General features: G+C 55.1%; 1 protein-coding gene across 1 annotated transcript in view; it reads right to left on the minus strand.

Annotated features, from left to right (window-relative positions):
- Positions 1-598: 598 nt before the first annotated feature.
- LOC121275086 (integrin beta-7-like) overlaps positions 599-18,708 on the minus strand; it is a gene marked incomplete at its 5' end in the record, with an annotated part of 73,168 nt that continues 55,058 nt past the window's right edge. The window contains one exon of the mRNA XM_041182492.1: positions 599-761. Within this exon, the coding sequence (XP_041038426.1) occupies positions 696-761 (66 nt within the window). The remainder of the gene's footprint in view (positions 762-18,708) is intronic.

An 18,708-nucleotide genomic window follows, 5' to 3' on the forward strand; every position in this document is an offset into this window, starting at 1 on the left:
TCCCAGGACAGGTACAGCACGGGGTTAGATACAGAGCAAACCTCCCTCTACACTGTCCCCATCAAACACTCCCAGGACAGGTACAGCACAGGGTTAGATACAGAGTAGAGCTCCCTCGACGCTGCCCCTGTCGAATGTTTGGATTTGTGGGAGAGATTTGGAATGCGATTGCGGCTGTAATAGTTTTAAATAAATAACTGAGGGTTAGAGTAATCGGGCGTGAGTCGGACATGGGGCTGGATGACTGGCCAAAGCTGCTGGGAGGTTTCTGACCACCTCATTCCACTTGCTTGTCCAGCCTCCGAGTGTGGACGGAGTGAACGACCCTGCTCTTTGCCCCCTCCCCATGTCTCTGACGTTACCGGGAGCACTGGTCTGTTTCATCCAACTCCCCATGTTCCAGAAGCCATCGGTCCCCATCCCCATCCCCATCCCCATCCCCAACCCTTTGTGCCTCATCTCACCCCCTGACCCCTGACTGGTTCCCTATGACACTGCAGCCTGACCCTCCCACCCACCCACCCCCAACCCCAAACCCAGCCCCAGACCCTCCCTCACTCCCTCCCCACTACCCCACCCCAACCCACCCCACCCCACCCTCGCTTCCCCTCCATCGCTGGATCTCTGCTTTCCACTCGGTTGTCCAGTTGACCTTCTCTCGCCCGTGGCCGGTTTGGCAGGGTCAGTTCGTGGCTTCATTCCTCCATGTACTGGGGGTTGACCACAGTGGTGGTGGCGCTCTTGAACAGAGGGTTTCCTGACTGGACGAGAGAGAGAGAGAGAGAGAAGGAGTCAGAGGGTGATCGTGGGTTTTTATCTAATTCATTGAAGGGATGTCGGGGGTCGCTGTCTGGCCCCAGCATTTAGTGCCCATTCTTAACTGCCCCCTCGAGAAGGTGGGGCGGGGGGAGGGGAGGTGGTGAGCTGCCTTCTTGAACCGCTGCAGACCCCGTGTGGTGTAGGTACACCCACGGCGCTGTTAGGGAGGGAGTTCCATGATTTTGTCCCCGTGCGTGGTGTAGGTACACCCACGGCGCTGTTAGGGTGGGAGTTCCATGATTTTGTCCCTGTGGTGTAGGTACACCCACGGCGCTGTTAGGGAGGGAGTTCCAGGATTTTGTCCCCGTGTGTGGTGTAGGTACACCCACGGCGCTGTTAGGGAGGGAGTTCCATGATTTTGTCCCCGTGCGTGGTGTAGGTACACCCACGGCGCTGTTAGGGAGGGAGTTCCAGGATTTTGTCCCGTGTGTGGTGTAGGTACACCCACGGCGCTGTTAGGGAGGGAGTTCCAGGATTTTGTCCCGTGTGTGGTGTAGGTACACCCACGGCGCTGTTAGGGAGGGAGTTCCAGGATTTTGACCCAGCGACAGTGAAGGAACAGCCGATATATTCCCAAGTCGGGATGGTGAGTGGCTCGGGAGGGGAACTTGCAGGTGGTGGTGTTCCCCATGTGTCTGCTGCCCTCGTCCTTCTAGATGGTAGAGGTGGTGGGTTTGGGCGGCGCTGTCGAAGGAGCCCTTGGCGAGTTGCTGCAGTGCATCTTGTAGATGGTACACACACTGCTGCCCCTGTGTGTCGGTGGTGGTGGAGGGAGTGAATGTTTGTGGATGGGGTGCCCCATCGAGCGGGGGCTGCTTTGTCCTGGACGGTGTCGAGCTTCTCGAGTGTTGTGGGAGCCGCCCTCATCCAGGCAAGTGGGGAGTGTCCCATCGCACTCCTGACTTGTGCCTTGTAGATGGTGGACAGGCTTTGGGGGGAGTCAGGAGGTGAGCGACTCTCCGCAGGATTCCCAGCCTCTGACCTGCTCTTGTAGCCACAGTGTTTATATGGCTGGTCCCAGTTCAGTTTCTGGTCAATGGTAACCCCCAGGATGTTGATAGTGGGGGATTCAGTGATGGTGATGCCATTGAACATCAAGGGGGCGATGGTTGGATTCTCTCCTGTTGGAGATGGTCATTGCCTGGCACTCTGTGTGTGGTGTGAATGTTACTTGTCACTGGTCAGCCCCGAGCCTGGATATTGTCCAGGTCTTGCTGCAATTGGACACGGGGCCGCGTCAGTGTCTGAGGAGTTGTGAATGGTGCTGAACGTTGTGCAATCATCAGCGAACATCCCCACTTCTGACCTTATGATGGAAGGAAGGTCATTGATGAAGCAGCTGAAGATGGTTGTGCTGAGGACACTGGAGAAATAGCCTGGTCCAGACTCTTCGCAAACCCGAGTCTCGCACGTGACCCCGAGCCGAGGCTCCAACACCCGGAACCTCACCATCTCTAACGCCGCCGATCTCCCAGCTCAGTAACCTCGCCCCAGCCCGGCAGCCGCCTCAGCTCATCGGCTGCTGAAACCCTCGCCCATGCTCCCCTGCACGCTCTCCCCAGACCCGCCTCCCGTCTCCGCAAACTTCAGCCCATCCGAAACTCTGCTGACCCCCCCGGGTTCACGGAATCGCACCGAGTCCCATTCACCCATCAACCACCCTCGCCCCGGGCTCACTGACCCGCATCGGCTCCTGGTCCAGCAACAACTCCCTCTTAACATTCACACCCTCATGTTCAAATCCCCCCTCACTCACTGCCTCTCTCAGTAACGTCCTCCAGCCCCTACACCCCTCCCTATCTCTGTAACCTCCTCCAGCCCCTACACCCCTCCCTATCTCTGTAACACCCTCCAGCCCCTACAACAATGCCAATATCTGTAACATCCTCCAGCCTCCTACACCCTCACTATCTCTGTAACCTCCTCCAGCCCCTACAAAACTCCCTATCTCTGTAACCTCCTCCTGCAGACCCTACAACACTCCCTATCTCTGTAACCTCCTCCTGCCCCTACAACCCTCCTTAACTCTGTAAACTCCACCAGCCTCCTACACACGTCCCTATCTCTGTAACCTCCTCCAGCCCCTACACTCCTCCCTATCTCTATAAGCTCCTCCAGCCCCAACACCCCTCCCTATCTCTGTAACCTCCCTTCAACCCTCCCTATCTCTGTAACCTCTTACAGCCGCTATAACTGACCCTATCTCTGTAACCTGCTCCAGCCCCTACACCCCGCCCTATCTCTGTAACCTCATCCAGCCCCTAGAACCCTCACTATCTCTGTAACCTCCTCCAGTTCCTACAACCCTCCCAATCTCTGTAACCTCCTCCTGCCCTACAACCCTCACTATCTCTGTAACCTCCTCCAGCCCCTACACCCCTCCCTATCTATGTAACTTCCTCCAGACCCTACAAAACTCCCTATCTCTGTAACCTCCTCCTGCAGCCCCTACAAACTCCCTATCTCTGTAACCTCCTCCAGCCCATACAACCCTCCCTATCTTTGTAACCTCCTCCAGCCCCTACACCTCTGCCTATTTCTGTAACCTCCTCCAGCCCCTACAACCCTCCCTATCTCTGTAACCTCCTCCAGTCCATTCAACAATCCCTAATTCTGTAACCTCATCCAGCCCCTAGAACCCTCGCTATCTCTGTAACCTTCGACAGCCCCTGCACCCATCCCTATCTCTGTAACCTCCTCCAGCCCCTACACCCCTCCCTATCTCTGTAATCTCCTCCAGCACCTACACCCCTCCCTATCTCTGTAACCTCCTCCAACCCCTACACCCCTCCCTATCTCTGTAACTTCCCCCAACCTCTGCAACACTCGCTATCTCTGTAACCTCCTCCAGCCCCTACAACCCTCCCTATCTCTGTACCCTCCTCCAGCCCCTACAAACCTCCCTATCTCTGTAACCTCCTACAGTCCCTACAACCCTCCCTATCTCTGTAAACTCCTCCAGCCGTTACAACCCTCCATATCACTGTAACCTCCTCCAACCCCCTAAACCCTTCCCATCTCTGTAACCTCCTCCAGTCCCTACAACCCTCCCTATCTCCGTAACCTCCTCCAGCCCCTACAACAGTCCCTATTTCTGTAACCTCCTCCAGCCCCTACACCCCTCCCTGTCTCTGTAACCTCCTCCAGCCCCTACACCCCTCCCTGTCTCTGTAACCTCCTCCAGCCCTACAACCCTCGCTATCTCTGTAACTGCCTCCAGCGCCTACACACCTCCCTATCTCTGTAACCTCCTCCAGCCCCTACAACCTTCTCTATCTCTGTAACCCCCTCTAGCCCCCATGAACCTCCCTATCTCTGTAAAATCCTGCAGCCCCTACAACCCACCCTATCTCTGTATCCTCCTCCAGCCCCTACAACCATCCCTACCTCTCTACCCTCCTCCAGCCCCCTACACCACTCCCTATCTCTGTAACCTCCTCCAGCCCCTACACCTCTCCCGATCTCTATAAACTCCTCCAGCCCCTACAAGACTCCCTATCTTTGAAAACTCCTCCAGCCCCCACAACACTCCCTATCTCTGTAACTTCCGCCAGCCAATACACCCCTCACTATCTCTGTAAACTCCTCCAGCCCCTATCACCCTCCCTATCTCTGTAACCTCCTCCAGCTCCTACAAACCTCCATATCTCTGTAACCTCCTCCAGCCCCTACAACCCTCCGTATCTCTGTAACCTCCTCCAAACCCTACAAAACTCCCTATCTCTGTAACCTACTCCTGCAGCCCCTACAATCCTCCTGTCTCTGTAACCTCCTCCAGCCCCTACAACCCTCCCTATCTCTGTAACCTCCTCCAGCCCCTACACCTCTGCCTATTTCTGTAACCTCCTCCAGCCCCTGCAACACTCCCTATCTCTGTAACCTCCTCCAGCCCCTGCAACACTCCCTATCTCTGTAACCTCCTCCAGCCACTACACACCTCTCTATCTCTGTAACCTCATCCAGCCCCTAGAACCCTCCCTATCTCTGTAACCTCCTCCAGCCCCCTACACCCCTCCCTATCTCTGTAACCTCCTCCAGCCCCTACAACCCTCCCTATCTCTGTAACCTCCTCCAGCCCCCTACACCCCTCCCTACCTCTGTAACTTCCTTCAGCATCTGCAACACTCGCTATCTCTGTAACCTCCTCCAACCACCTAAATCCCTTCCCATCTCTGTAACCTCCTCCAGGCCCTACAACCCTCCCTATCTCTGTAACCTCCTCCAGCCCCCTACACCCCTCCCTACCTCTGTAACCTCCTCCAGCCCCTCCATCCCTCCCTATCTATGTAACTTCCTCCAGCCCCTACAAAACACCCTATCTCTGTAACCTCCTCCAGCCCATACAACCCTCCCTATCTTCGTAACCTCCTCCAGCCCCTAAACCTCTGCCTATTTCTGTAACCTCCTCCAGCCCCTACAACCCTCCCTATCTCTGTAACCTCCTCCAGTCCATTCAACACTCCCTATCTCTGTAACCTCCTCCCGCCCCTAGACCACTCCCTATCTCTGTAACATCCAGCAGCCCCTATGACCCTCCTTATCTCTGTAAACTCCTCCAGCCCCTACAAACTTCCCTATCTCTGTAACCTCCTCCAGCCCATACAGCCCTCCCTAACTCTATAACTTCCTGCAGTCCCTACAACCTCCCTATCTCTGTAACCTCCTCCTGCAGACCCTACACCCCTCCCTATCTCTGTAACCTCCTCCAGCCCCTACACACCTCCCTATCTCTATAAGCTCCTCCAGACCCAACACCCCTCCCTATCTCTGTAACCTCCTCCAGCACCTACACCCCTCCCTATCTCTGTAACCTCATCCAGCCCCTAGAACCCTCACTATCTCCGTAACCTCCTCCAGCCTCAACAACCCTATCTCTGTAACCTCCTACAGCCCCTACACCACTCCCTATCTCTGTAAACTCCTCCAGCCCCTACAGCCCTCCCTATCTCTGTAACCTCCTCCAGCCCCTACAAACCTCACTATCTCTGTACCCTCATGCAGCCCCTACAAAGCTCACTATCTCTGTAATCACCTCCAGGCCCTCCAACCCTCACTATCTCTGTAACCTCCTCCATTCCCTACACCTCTCCCTATCTCTGTAACCTCCTCCAGGCTCTACAACCCTCCCTATCTCTGTAACCACCTCCAGCCCCTACCCCCCTCCCTATCTCTGTAACCTCCTCCAGTCAATACACCCCTCCCTTTCTCTGTAACATCCTCCAGCCCCTACAACCCTTCCTTTTCTCTGTAACCTCCTCCAGCCCCTACAAACCTCACTATATCTGTAACCTCCTCCAGCCCCTACACCTTCTCCCGATCTCTGTAACCTCCTCCAGCACCTACAAGACTCCCTATGTTTGTAAACTCCTCCAGCCCCCACAACACTCCCTATCTCTGTAACTTCCGCCAGCCAATACACCCCTCCCTATCTCTGTAAACTCCTCCAGCCCCTACAACCCTCCCTATCTCTGTAACCTCCTCCAGCTCCTACAACCCTCCCTATCTCTGTAACCTCCTCCAGCCCCTACAACCCTCCCTATCTCTGTAACCTCCTCCAGCCCCTACAACCCTCACTATCTCTGTAACCTCCTCCAGCCCCTACACCCCTCCCTATCTATGTAACTTCCTCCAGCCCCTACAATCCTCCTATCTCTGTAACCTCCTCCAGCCCCTACACCCCTCCCTATCTCTGTGAACCTCCTCCAGCCCCTGCAACACTCCCTATCTCTGAGAGCTCCTCCAGTCCCTCTACCGCGCCCTTCTCTGTAAGCTCCTCCAACCCCTACACCCCTCCCTATCTCTGTAACCTCCTCCAGCCCCTACAACCCTCGCTATCTCTGTAACTTCCTCCAGCCCCTACACCCCTCCCTATCTCTGTGAACCTCCTCCAGCCCCTGCAACACTCCCTATCTCTGAGACCTCCTCCAGTCCCTCTACCGCGCCCTTCTCTGTAAGCTACTCCAACCCCTACACCCCTCCCTATCTCTGTAACTTCCTTGAGCATCTGCAAAACTTGCTATCTCTGTAACCTCCTCCAACCCCCTAAATCCCTTCCCATCTCTCTAACCTCCTCCAGGCCCTACAACCCTCCCTATCTCTGTAACCTCCTCCAGCCCCCTACACCCCTCCCTACCTATGTAACCTCCTCCAGTCCCTACACCCCTCCCTATCTCTGTAACGTCCTCCAACCCCTACACCCCTCCCTTTCTCTGTAACTTCCTCCAGCCCCGAGAACAATTCCCGATCTCTGTAACCTCCTCCAGCCCCTACACCCCTCCCTATCTCTGTAAACTCCTCCAGCCCCTAAACCCCTCCCTATCTCTGTAACCCACTCCAGTCCCAACACCCCTCCCTATCTCTGTAACCTCCTCCAGTCCCTACACCCATCCCTATCTCTGTAACGTCCTCCATCCCCTACACCCCTCCCTTTCTCTGTAACTTCCTCCAGCCCCGAGAACAATTCCCGATCTCTGTAACCTTCTCCAGCCCCTACAACTCTCCCTATCTCTGTAACCTCCTCCAGCCCCTACACCCCTCCCTATCTCTGTAAACTCCTCCAGCCCCTAAACCCCTCCCTATCTCTGTAACCCACTCCAGTCCCAACACCCCTCCCTATCTCTGTAACGTCCTCCAACCCCTACACCCCTCCCTTTCTCTGTAACTTCCTCCAGCCCCGAGAACAATTCCCGATCTCTGTAACTTTCTCCAGCCCCCTACAACGCTACCTATCTCTATAAACTCCTCCAGCACCTACACCCCTCACTATCTTTGTAACCTCCTCCAGTCCCTACAAACTTCCCTATCTCTGTAACCTCCTCCAGCCCCAACAAACTTGCCTCTCTCTGTAACCTTCTCCAACCCCTACACCACTCCCTATCTCTGTAACATCCTTCAGCCTCTGCAACCCTCGCTATATCTGTAATCTCCTCCAGCCTCTACAACCCTCCCTATCTCTGTAAACTCCTGCAGCCCCTACGACCATCCCTAACTCTGTAACCTCCTTCAGCACCTACGACCCTCCCTATCTCTGTAACCTCCTCCAGACCCTACGACCCTCCCAATCTCAGTAAACTCCTCCAGACCCTACAAACTTCCCTATCTCTGTAACCTCCTCCAGCCCCTACACCCCTCCCTTTCTCTGTAACCTCCTCCAGCCCCTACACCCCTCCCTATCTCTGTAACCTCCTCCAGCCCCTACACCCCTCCTATCTCTGTAACCTCCTCCAGTCCCTACAACCCTCCCTTTCTCTGTAACCTCCTCCAGCCCCTACAAAACTCCCTATCTCTGTAAACTCCTCCTGCAGCCCCTACAACACTCCTTATCACTGTAAACTCCTCCAGCCCCTACAACACTCCCTATCTCTGTAACCTCCTCCAGCCCCTACAACCCTCCCTATCCCTGTAACCTCCTCCAGCCCCTACACCCCACCCTATCTCTGTAAACTCCTCCAGACCCTACACACCTCCCTATCTCTGTAACCTCCTCCAGCCAGTACAACCCTCCTTATCTCTGTGAACTCCTCCAGCCGCTACACCCCTCCCTATCTCTGTAACCTCCTCCAGTCCCTAAAACCCTCCCTGTCTCCGTAACCTCCTCCAGCCCCAACACCCCTCGCTATCTGTAACTTCCTGAAGTCCCTACAACACTCCCTATCTCTGTAACCTACTCCAGCCCCTACAACAATCCCTATCTCTGTAACCTCCTCCAGCCTCAACAAACCTCCCTATCTCTGTAACCTCCGCCAGCCCCTACAACCCTCCCTATCCCTGTAACCTCCTCCTGCCCCTACACTCCTCCCTATTTCTGTAACCTCCTTAAGCCCCTACACCCCTCGCTATCTCTGTAACCTCCTCCAGCCCCTACAACCCTCCCTATCTCTGTAAACTCCTCCAGCACCTACACACCTCCCTACCTCTGTAACCTCCTCAAGCCCCTACACCCCTCCCAATCTCTGTAACCTCCTCCAGCTCCTACAACCCTCCCTATCTCTGTAACCTCCTCCAGCCCCTACAACCCTCCCTATCTCTGTAACCTCCTCCAGCCCCTACAACCCTCACTATCTCTGTAACCTCCTCCAGCCCCTACACCCCTCCCTATCTATGTAACTTCCTCCAGCCCCTACAATCCTCCTATCTCTGTAACCTCCTCCAGCCCCTACACCCCTCCCTATCTCTGTGAACCTCCTCCAGCCCCTGCAACACTCCCTATCTCTGAGAGCTCCTCCAGTCCCTCTACCGCGCCCTTCTCTGTAAGCTCCTCCAACCCCTACACCCCTCCCTATCTCTGTAACCTCCTCCAGCCCCTACAACCCTCGCTATCTCTGTAACCTCCTCCAGCCCCTACACCCCTCCCTATCTCTGTGAACCTCCTCCAGCCCCTGCAACACTCCCTATCTCTGAGACCTCCTCCAGTCCCTCTACCGCGCCCTTCTCTGTAAGCTACTCCAACCCCTACACCCCTCCCTATCTCTGTAACTTCCTTGAGCATCTGCAAAACTCGCTATCTCTGTAACCTCCTCCAACCCCCTAAATCCCTTCCCATCTCTCTAACCTCCTCCAGGCCCTACAACCCTCCCTATCTCTGTAACCTCCTCCAGCCCCCTACACCCCTCCCTACCTATGTAACCTCCTCCAGTCCCTACACCCCTCCCTATCTCTGTAACGTCCTCCAACCCCTACACCCCTCCCTTTCTCTGTAACTTCCTCCAGCCCCGAGAACAATTCCCGATCTCTGTAACCTCCTCCAGCCCCTACACCCCTCCCTATCTCTGTAAACTCCTCCAGCCCCTAAACCGCTCCCTATCTCTGTAACCCACTCCAGTCCCAACACCCCTCCCTATCTCTGTAACCTCCTCCAGTCCCTACACCCATCCCTATCTCTGTAACGTCCTCCATCCCCTACACCCCTCCCTTTCTCTGTAACTTCCTCCAGCCCCGAGAACAATTCCCGATCTCTGTAACCTTCTCCAGCCCCTACAACTCTCCCTATCTCTGTAACCTCCTCCAGCCCCTACACCCCTCCCTATCTCTGTAAACTCCTCCAGCCCCTAAACCCCTCCCTATCTCTGTAACCCACTCCAGTCCCAACACCCCTCCCTATCTCTGTAACGTCCTCCAACCCCTACACCCCTCCCTTTCTCTGTAACTTCCTCCAGCCCCGAGAACAATTCCCGATCTCTGTAACTTTCTCCAGCCCCCTACAACGCTACCTATCTCTGTAAACTCCTCCAGCACCTACACCCCTCACTATCTTTGTAACCTCCTCCAGTCCCTACAAACTTCCCTATCTCTGTAACCTCCTCCAGCCCCAACAAACTTGCCTCTCTCTGTAACCTTCTCCAACCCCTACACCACTCCCTATCTCTGTAACATCCTTCAGCCTCTGCAACCCTCGCTATATCTGTAACCTCCTCCAGCCTCTACAACCCTCCCTATCTCTGTAAACTCCTGCAGCCCCTACGACCATCCCTAACTCTGTAACCTCCTTCAGCACCTACGACCCTCCCTATCTCTGTAACCTCCTCCAGACCCTACGACCATCCCAATCTCAGTAAACTCCTCCAGACCCTACAAACTTCCCTATCTCTGTAACCTCCTCCAGCCCCTACACCCCTCCCTTTCTCTGTAACCTCCTCCAGCCCCTACACCCCTCCCTATCTCTGTAACCTCCTCCAGCCCCTACACCCCTCCTATCTCTGTAACCTCCTCCAGCCCCTACAACCCTCCCTATCCCTGTAACCTCCTCCAGCCCCTACACCCCACCCTATCTCTGTAAACTCCTCCAGACCCTACACACCTCCCTATCTCTGTAACCTCCTCCAGCCAGTACAACCCTCCCTATCTCTGTGAACTCCTCCAGCCGCTACACCCCTCCCTATCTCTGTAACCTCCTCCAGCCCCTACAACCCTCCCTATCTCTGTAACCTCCTCCAGCCCCCTACACCCCTCCCTATCTCTGTAACATCCTCCAGCCACTACAACACTCCCTATCTCTGTAACCTCCTCCAGTCGCTACACCCCTCCCTATCTCTGTAACCTCCTCCAGTCCCTAAAACCCTCCCTGTCTCCGTAACCTCCTCCAGCCCCAACACCCCTCGCTATCTGTAACCTCCTGAAGTCCCTACAACACTCCCTATCTCTGTAACCTACTCCAGCCCCTACAACAATCCCTATCTCTGTAACCTCCTCCAGCCTCAACAAACCTCCCTATCTCTGTAACCTCCGCCAGCCCCTACAACCCTCCCTATCCCTGTAACCTCCTACTGCCCCTACACTCCTCCCTATTTCTGTAACCTCCTTAAGCCCCTACACCCCTCGCTATCTCTGTAACCCCCTCCAGCCCCTACAACCCTCCCTATCTCTGTAAACTCCTCCAGCACCTACACACCTCCCTACCTCTGTAACCTCCTCAAGCCCCTACACCCCTCCCAATCTCTGTAACCTCCTCCATCACCTAAAACCCACCCTATCTCTGTAACCTCTTCCAGCCTCAACAACCTTATCTCTGTAACCTCCTCCAGCCCCTAAAACCCCTCCCTATCTCTGTAAACTCCTCCAGCACCTACAACCCTCACAATTTCAGGAACCTCATCCAGCCCCTACAACCCTCCCTATCTCTGTAACCTCCTCCAGCCCCTACAACTCTCACTATCTCTGTAACCTCGTCCAGCCCCTACACCGCGCCCTCTCTTCTTAACCTCCTCCAACCCCTACACCCCTCCCTATCTCTGTAACCTCCTCCTGTCCCTACACCGCGCCCTCTCTTCTTAACCTCCTCCAACCCCTACACCCCTCCCTCTCTCTGTAACCTCCTACAACCCCTACACCCCTCCCTATCTCTGTAACCTCCTCCAGCCCCTACACCCCTCCCTATCTCTGTAACTCCTCCAGCCCCTACACCCCTCCCTATCTCTGTAACCACCTCCAACCCCTACACCCCTCCCTATCTCTGTAACTCCTCCAGTCCCTACAAGCCTCCCTATCTCTGTAACCACCTCCAGCCCCTACACCCCTCCCTATCTCTGTCACCTCCTCCAGGCCCTACAACCCTCCCTATCTGTGTAAAATCCTCCAGACCCTGCAACACTCCCTATCTCTGTAACCTCCTCCAGCCCCTACACACCTCCCTAACTCATTAACCTATTCCAGCCCCTACAACCCTCCCTATCTCTGAAACCTTCTCCAGTCCCTGCAAGCCTCCCTATCTCTGTAAAGTCCTTCAGCCCCTACAACCCTCCCTACCTCTGTAACCTTCTCCAGCACCTACAACACTCCCTATCTCTGTAACCACCTCCAGCCCCTACAACAGTCCCTATTTCTGGAACCTCCTCCGGTCCTTACAACCCTCCTTATCTCTGTAACCTCCTCCAGCCCCTACAAACCTCACTATCTCTGAAACCTCCTCCAGCGCCTACAACCCTCACTATTTTTGAAACCTCCTCCAGCCCCTACACCCCTCCCTATCTCTGTAACCTCCTCTAGCCCCTACACCCTCCCTATCTCTGTAACCTTCTCCAGTCCCTGCACCGCGCCCTCACTCTGTAACCTCCTCCAACCCCTACACCCCTCCCTATCTCTGTAACTTCCTCCAGCCTCTGCAACCCTCACTATCTCTGTAACCTCCTCTAGCAGCTACACCTCTCCCTAACTCAATAACCACCTCCAGTCCCTACACCCCTCCCTCTCTCTATAACCTCCTCCAACACCTTCACCCCTCCCTTTCTCTGTAACTTCCTCCAGCCCCTAAACCTCTGCCTATCTCTGTAACCTCCTCCAGCCCCTACACCTCTCCCTATCTATGTAAACTCCTCCAGCCCTTACAACCCTCCCTATCTCTGTAACCTCCTCCTGAAGCACCTACAAACCTCCCTATCTTTGTAACCTCCTCCAGCCCCAACACGCCTCGCTATCTCTGTAACCCCCTACAGTCCCTACAACACTCCCTATTCTGTAAATTCCTCCAGCCTCAACAAACCTCCCTATCTCTGTAACCTCCTCCAACCCCTACACCCCTCCCTCACTCTGTAAAATACTCCAACCCCTACTCCCCTCCCTCTCTCTGTAACCTCCTCCAACCCCTACACTCCTCCCTATCTCTGTAACTCCTCCAGTCCCTACAACCCTCCCTATCTCTGTAACCTCCTCCAGCCCCTACAACCCTGCCTATCTCTGTAACCTCCTCCAGCCCCTACAACTCTCCCTATCTCTTTAACCTCCTCCAGCCAATACAACCCTCCCTATCTCTATAACCTCCTCCAGTCCCTACAACCCTCCCTATCTCTGTAACCTCCTCCAGCCCCTACACCCCTCCCTATCTCTGTAACCTCCTCCAGCCCCTAAACCCCTCCCTATCTCTGTAACCTCCTGCAGCCCCTACACCCCTCCCTATCTCTGTAACCTCCTCCAGCCCCTACACCCCTCCCTATCTCTGTAACCTCCTCCAGCCCCTACACCCCTCCCTATCTCTGTAACCTCCTGCAGCCCCTACACCCCTGCCTATCTCTGTAACCTCCTCCAGTCCCTACAACCCTCCCTATCTCTGTAACCTCCTCCAGCCCCTACACCCCTCCCTATCTCTGTAACCTCCTGCAGCCCCTACACCCCTGCCTATCTCTGTAACCTCCTCCAGCCCCTACAACCCTGCCTATCTCTGTAACCTCCTCCAGCCCCTACAACTCTCCCTATCTCTTTAACCTCCTCCAGCCAATACAACCCTCCCTATCTCTGTAACCTCCTCCAGTCCCTACACCCCTCCCTATCTCTGTAACCTCCTCCAGCCCCTAAACCCCTCCCTATCTCTGTAACCTCCTGCAGCCCCTACACCCCTCCCTATCTCTGTAACCTCCTCCAGCCCCTACACCCCTCCCTATCTCTGTAACCTCCTCCAGCCCCTACACCCCTCCCTATCTCTGTAACCTCCTGCAGCCCCTACACCCCTGCCTATCTCTGTAACCTCCTCCAGTCCCTACAACCCTCCCTATCTCTGTAACCTCCTCCAGCCCCTACAACCCTGCCTATCTCTGTAACCTCCTCCAGCCCCTACACCCCTCCCTATCTCTGTTACCTCCTCCAGCCCCTACACCCCTCCCTATTTCTGTAACCTCCTCCAGCCCCTACAACTCTCCCTATCTCTGTAACCTCCTCCAGCCCCCTACAACCCTCGCTATCTCTGTAACCTCCTCCAGCCCCTACAACCTTATCTATCTCTGTAACCCCCTCTAGCCCCCATGAACCTCCCTATCTCTGTAACCTCCAGCAGCCCCTACGACCCTCCCTAACTCTCTACCCTCCTCCAGGCCCTACAACCCTCCCTATCTCTGTAACCTCCTCCAGCCCGTACACCCCTCCCTATCTCTGTAACATCCAGCAGCCCCTATGACCCTCCCTATCTCTGTAACCTCCTACAGACCCTACGACCCTCCCTATCTCTGTAAACTCCTCCAGCCCCTACAAACTTCCCTATCTCTTTAAACTCCTCCAGCCCATACAACCCTCCCTATCTCTGTAACCTCCTCCAGCCCCTACAACCCTCCCTATCTCTGTAACCTCCTCCAGCCCCCTACACCACTCCCTCTCTCTGTAACTTCCTCCAGCCCCTACAACCCTCCCTATCTTTGTAACCTCCTACAGCCCCCTACACCCCTCCCTCTCTCTGTAACCTCCTCCAACACCTACCCCCCTCCCTTTCTCTGTAACCTCCTCCAGCCCCTACACCTCTCCCTATCTCTGTAACCTCCTCCAGCCCCTAAAACCCCTCCCTATCTCTGTAACCTCCTCCAGCCCCTACCCCCCTCCCTATCTCTGTAACCTCCTCCAGCTCCTACAACCCTCCCAATATCTGTAACCACCTCCAGACCCTACAACCCTCACTATCTCTGTAACCTCCTCCAGCCCCTACAAAACTCCCTATCTCTGTAACCTCCTCCTGAAGCACCTACAAACCTCCCTATCTCTGTAACCTCCTCCAGCCCCAACAACTCTCACTATCTCTGTAACCTCCTCCAATCCCTACACCCCTCCCTATCTATGTAACCTCCTCCAGCCCCTACAAAACTCCCTATCTCTGTAACCTCCTCCTGTAGCACCTACAAACCTCACTATATCTGTAACCTCCTCCAGCCCCTACACCTCTCCCTATCTCTGTAAACTCCTGCAGCACCTATAACCCACCCTATCTTTGTATCCTCCTCCAGCCCCTACGACCAGCCCTACCTCTCTATCCTCCTCCGGCCCCCTACACCACTCCCTATCTCTCTAACCTCCTGCAGCCCCTACGACCCTCCCTAACTCTGTAACCTCCTCCAGCCCCTACAACCCTCCCTAACTCTGTAAACTCCTCCAGCCCCTACACCCCTCCCTATCTCTGTAACCTCCTCCAGCCTCCTACACCCCTCCCTATCTCTGTAACCTCCGCCAGCCTCCTACACCCCTCCCTATCTCTGTAACCTCCTCCAACACCTACGCCCTCCCTATCTCTGTAACCTCCTCCAGCCCCAACACCCCTCCCTATCTCTGTAACTTCCTCCAGCTCCAACACCCCTCGCTATCTCTGTAACCCCCTACAGTCCCTACACCCCTCCCTATCTCTGTAAACTCCTCCAGCCTTAACAATCCTTCCTATCTCTGTAACCCCCTCCAACCCCTGCACCCCTCCCTATCTCTGTGACCTCCTCCAGCCCCCTACAACACTACCGATCTCTGTAACCTCCTCCAGCACCTACACCCCTCACTATCTCTGTAACCTCCTCCAGTCCCTACAACCCTCCCTATCTCTGTAAACTCCTCCAGTCCCTACAACCCTCCCAATCTCTGAAAACTCCTCCAGTCCCTACAACCCTCCCTATCTCTGTAACCTCCTCCAGCCCCTACAACCCTCCCTATCTCTGTAACCTCCTCCAGCCCCTACAACCCTCCCTATCTCTGTAACCTCCTCCAGTCCATTCAACACTCCCTATCTCTGTAACCTCCTCCAGCCCCCTACACCACTCCCTCTCTCTGTAACTTCCTCCAGCCCCTACAACCCTCCCTATCTTTGTAACCTCCTACAGCCCCCTACACCCCTCCCTCTCTCTGTAACCTCCTCCAACACCTACACCCCTCCCTTTCTCTGTAACCTCCTCCAGCCGCTAAAAACCTCACTATATCTGTAACCTCCTCCAGCCCCTACACCTCTCCCTATCTCTGTAACCTCCTCCAGCTCCCTACACCCCTCCCTATCTCTGCAACCTCCTCCAGCCCTTAAAACCCTCCCTATCTCTGTAACCTCCTCCAGCCCCTACGACCATCCCTACCTCTCTATCCTCCTCCGGCCCCTCCAAACCTCTCTATCTCTGTAACCTCCTCCAGGCTCTACAACCCACCCAATATCTGTAACCACCTCCAGACCCTACAACCCTCCCTATCTCTGTAACCTGCTACAGCCCCAACAACCCTCACTATCTCTGTAACCTCCTCCAATCCATACACCCCTCCCTATCTATGTAACCTCCTCCAGCCCCTACAAAACTCCCTATCTCTGTAACCTCCTCCTGAAGCACCTACAAACCTCCCTATCTCTGTAACCTCCTCCAGCTCCTACAACCCTCCCTATCTCTGTAACCTCCTCCAGTCCCTACAACCCTCCCTATCTCTGTAACCTCCTCCAGCCGCTACACACCTCCCTATCTCTGTAACCTCATCCAGCCCCTGGAACCCTCCCTATTTCTGTAACCTCCTCCAGCCTCAACAACCCTATCCCTGTAATCTCCGACAGCCCCTGCACCCATCCCTATCTCTGTAACCTCCTCCAGCACCTACACCCCTCCATATCTCTGTAACTTCCTTCATCCTCTTCAACACTCGCTATTTCAGTAACCTCCTCCAGCCCCTACAACCCTCCCTATCTCTGTAACCTCCTCCAGCACCTACAACCCTCCCTATCTCTGTAACCTCCTCCAGTCCCTACAACCCTCCCTATCTCTGTAACCTCCTCCAGCCCCCTACACCCCTCCCTACCTCTGTAACCTCCTCCAGTCCCTACACCCCTCCCTATCTCTGTAACCTCCTCCAACCCCTACACTCCTCCCTTTCTCTGTAACTTCCTCCAGCCCCTACAACAATTCCCTATCTCTGTAACCTTCTCCAGCCCCTACAACTCTCCCTATCTCTGTAACCTCCTCCAGCCCCTACAACCCTGCCTATCTCTTGAACCTGCTCCAGCCCCTACACCCCTCCCTATCTCTGTAACCTCCTCCAGCCCCCTACAACGCTACCTATCTCTGTAACCTCCTCCAGCACCTACAACCCTCACTATCTCTGTAACCTCCTCCAGTCCCTGCACCGCGCCCTCTCTCTGTAACCTCCTTCAACCCCTACACATCTCCCTATCTCAGTAACTTCCTTCAGCCTCTGCAACCCTCACTATCTCTGTAACCTCCTCCAGCCCCTAGAAGACTCCCTATCTCTGAAAGCTCCTCCAGTCCCTAAAACCCTCCCAATCTCTGTAAACTCCTCCAGCCCCTACAACCCTCCCTATCACTGTAAACTCCTCCAGCCCCTACACCCCTCCTATCTCTGTAACCTCCTCCAGCCCCTACAAAACTCCCTATCTCTGTAAACTCCTCCTGCAGCCCCTACAACACTCCTTATCACTGTAAACTCCTCCAGCCCCTACAACACTCCCTATCTCTGTAAACTCCTCCAGCCCCTACAACCCTCCCTATCCCTGTAACCTCCTCCAGCCCCTACACCCCACCCTATCTCTGTAAACTCCTCCAGACCCTACACACCTCCCTATCTCTGTAACCTCCTCCAGCCAGTACAACCCTCCCTATCTCTGTGAACTCCTCCAGCCGCTACACCCCTCCCTATCTCTGTAACCTCCTCCAGCCCCTACAACCCTCCCTATCTCTGTAACCTCCTCCAGCCCCCTACACCCCTCCCTATCTCTGTAACATCCTCCAGCCACTACAACACTCCCTATCTCTGTAACCTCCTCCAGTCGCTACACCCCTCCCTATCTCTGTAACCTCCTCCAGTCCCTAAAACCCTCCCTGTCTCCGTAACCTCCTCCAGCCCCAACACCCCTCGCTATCTGTAACCTCCTGAAGTCCCTACAACACTCCCTATCTCTGTAACCTACTCCAGCCCCTACAACAATCCCTATCTCTGTAACCTCCTCCAGCCTCAACAAACCTCCCTATCTCTGTAACCTCCGCCAGCCCCTACAACCCTCCCTATCCCTGTAACCTCCTACTGCCCCTACACTCCTCCCTATTTCTGTAACCTCCTTAAGCCCCTACACCCCTCGCTATCTCTGTAACCCCCTCCAGCCCCTACAACCCTCCCTATCTCTGTAAACTCCTCCAGCACCTACACACCTCCCTACCTCTGTAACCTCCTCAAGCCCCTACACCCCTCCCAATCTCTGTAACCTCCTCCATCACCTAAAACCCACCCTATCTCTGTAACCTCTTCCAGCCTCAACAACCTTATCTCTGTAACCTCCTCCAGCCCCTAAAACCCCTCCCTATCTCTGTAACCTCCTCCAGCACCTACAACCCTCACTAGCTCTGTAACCTCCTCCAGCCCCTACAACCCTCACAATTTCAGGAACCTCATCCAGCCCCTACAACCCTCCCTATCTCTGTAACCTCCTCCAGCCCCTACAACTCTCACTATCTCTGTAACCTCGTCCAGCCCCTACACCGCGCCCTCTCTTCTTAACCTCCTCCAACCCCTACACCCCTCCCTATCTCTGTAACCTCCTCCTGTCCCTACACCGCGCCCTCTCTTCTTAACCTCCTCCAACCCCTACACCCCTCCCTCTCTCTGTAACCTCCTACAACCCCTACACCCCTCCCTATCTCTGTAACCTCCTCCAGCCCCTACACCCCTCCCTATCTCTGTAAC

The sequence above is a fragment of the Carcharodon carcharias genome, assembly GCF_017639515.1.
Source record: "Carcharodon carcharias isolate sCarCar2 chromosome X unlocalized genomic scaffold, sCarCar2.pri SUPER_X_unloc_19, whole genome shotgun sequence".
NCBI classification, from domain to species: domain Eukaryota; kingdom Metazoa; phylum Chordata; class Chondrichthyes; order Lamniformes; family Lamnidae; genus Carcharodon; species Carcharodon carcharias.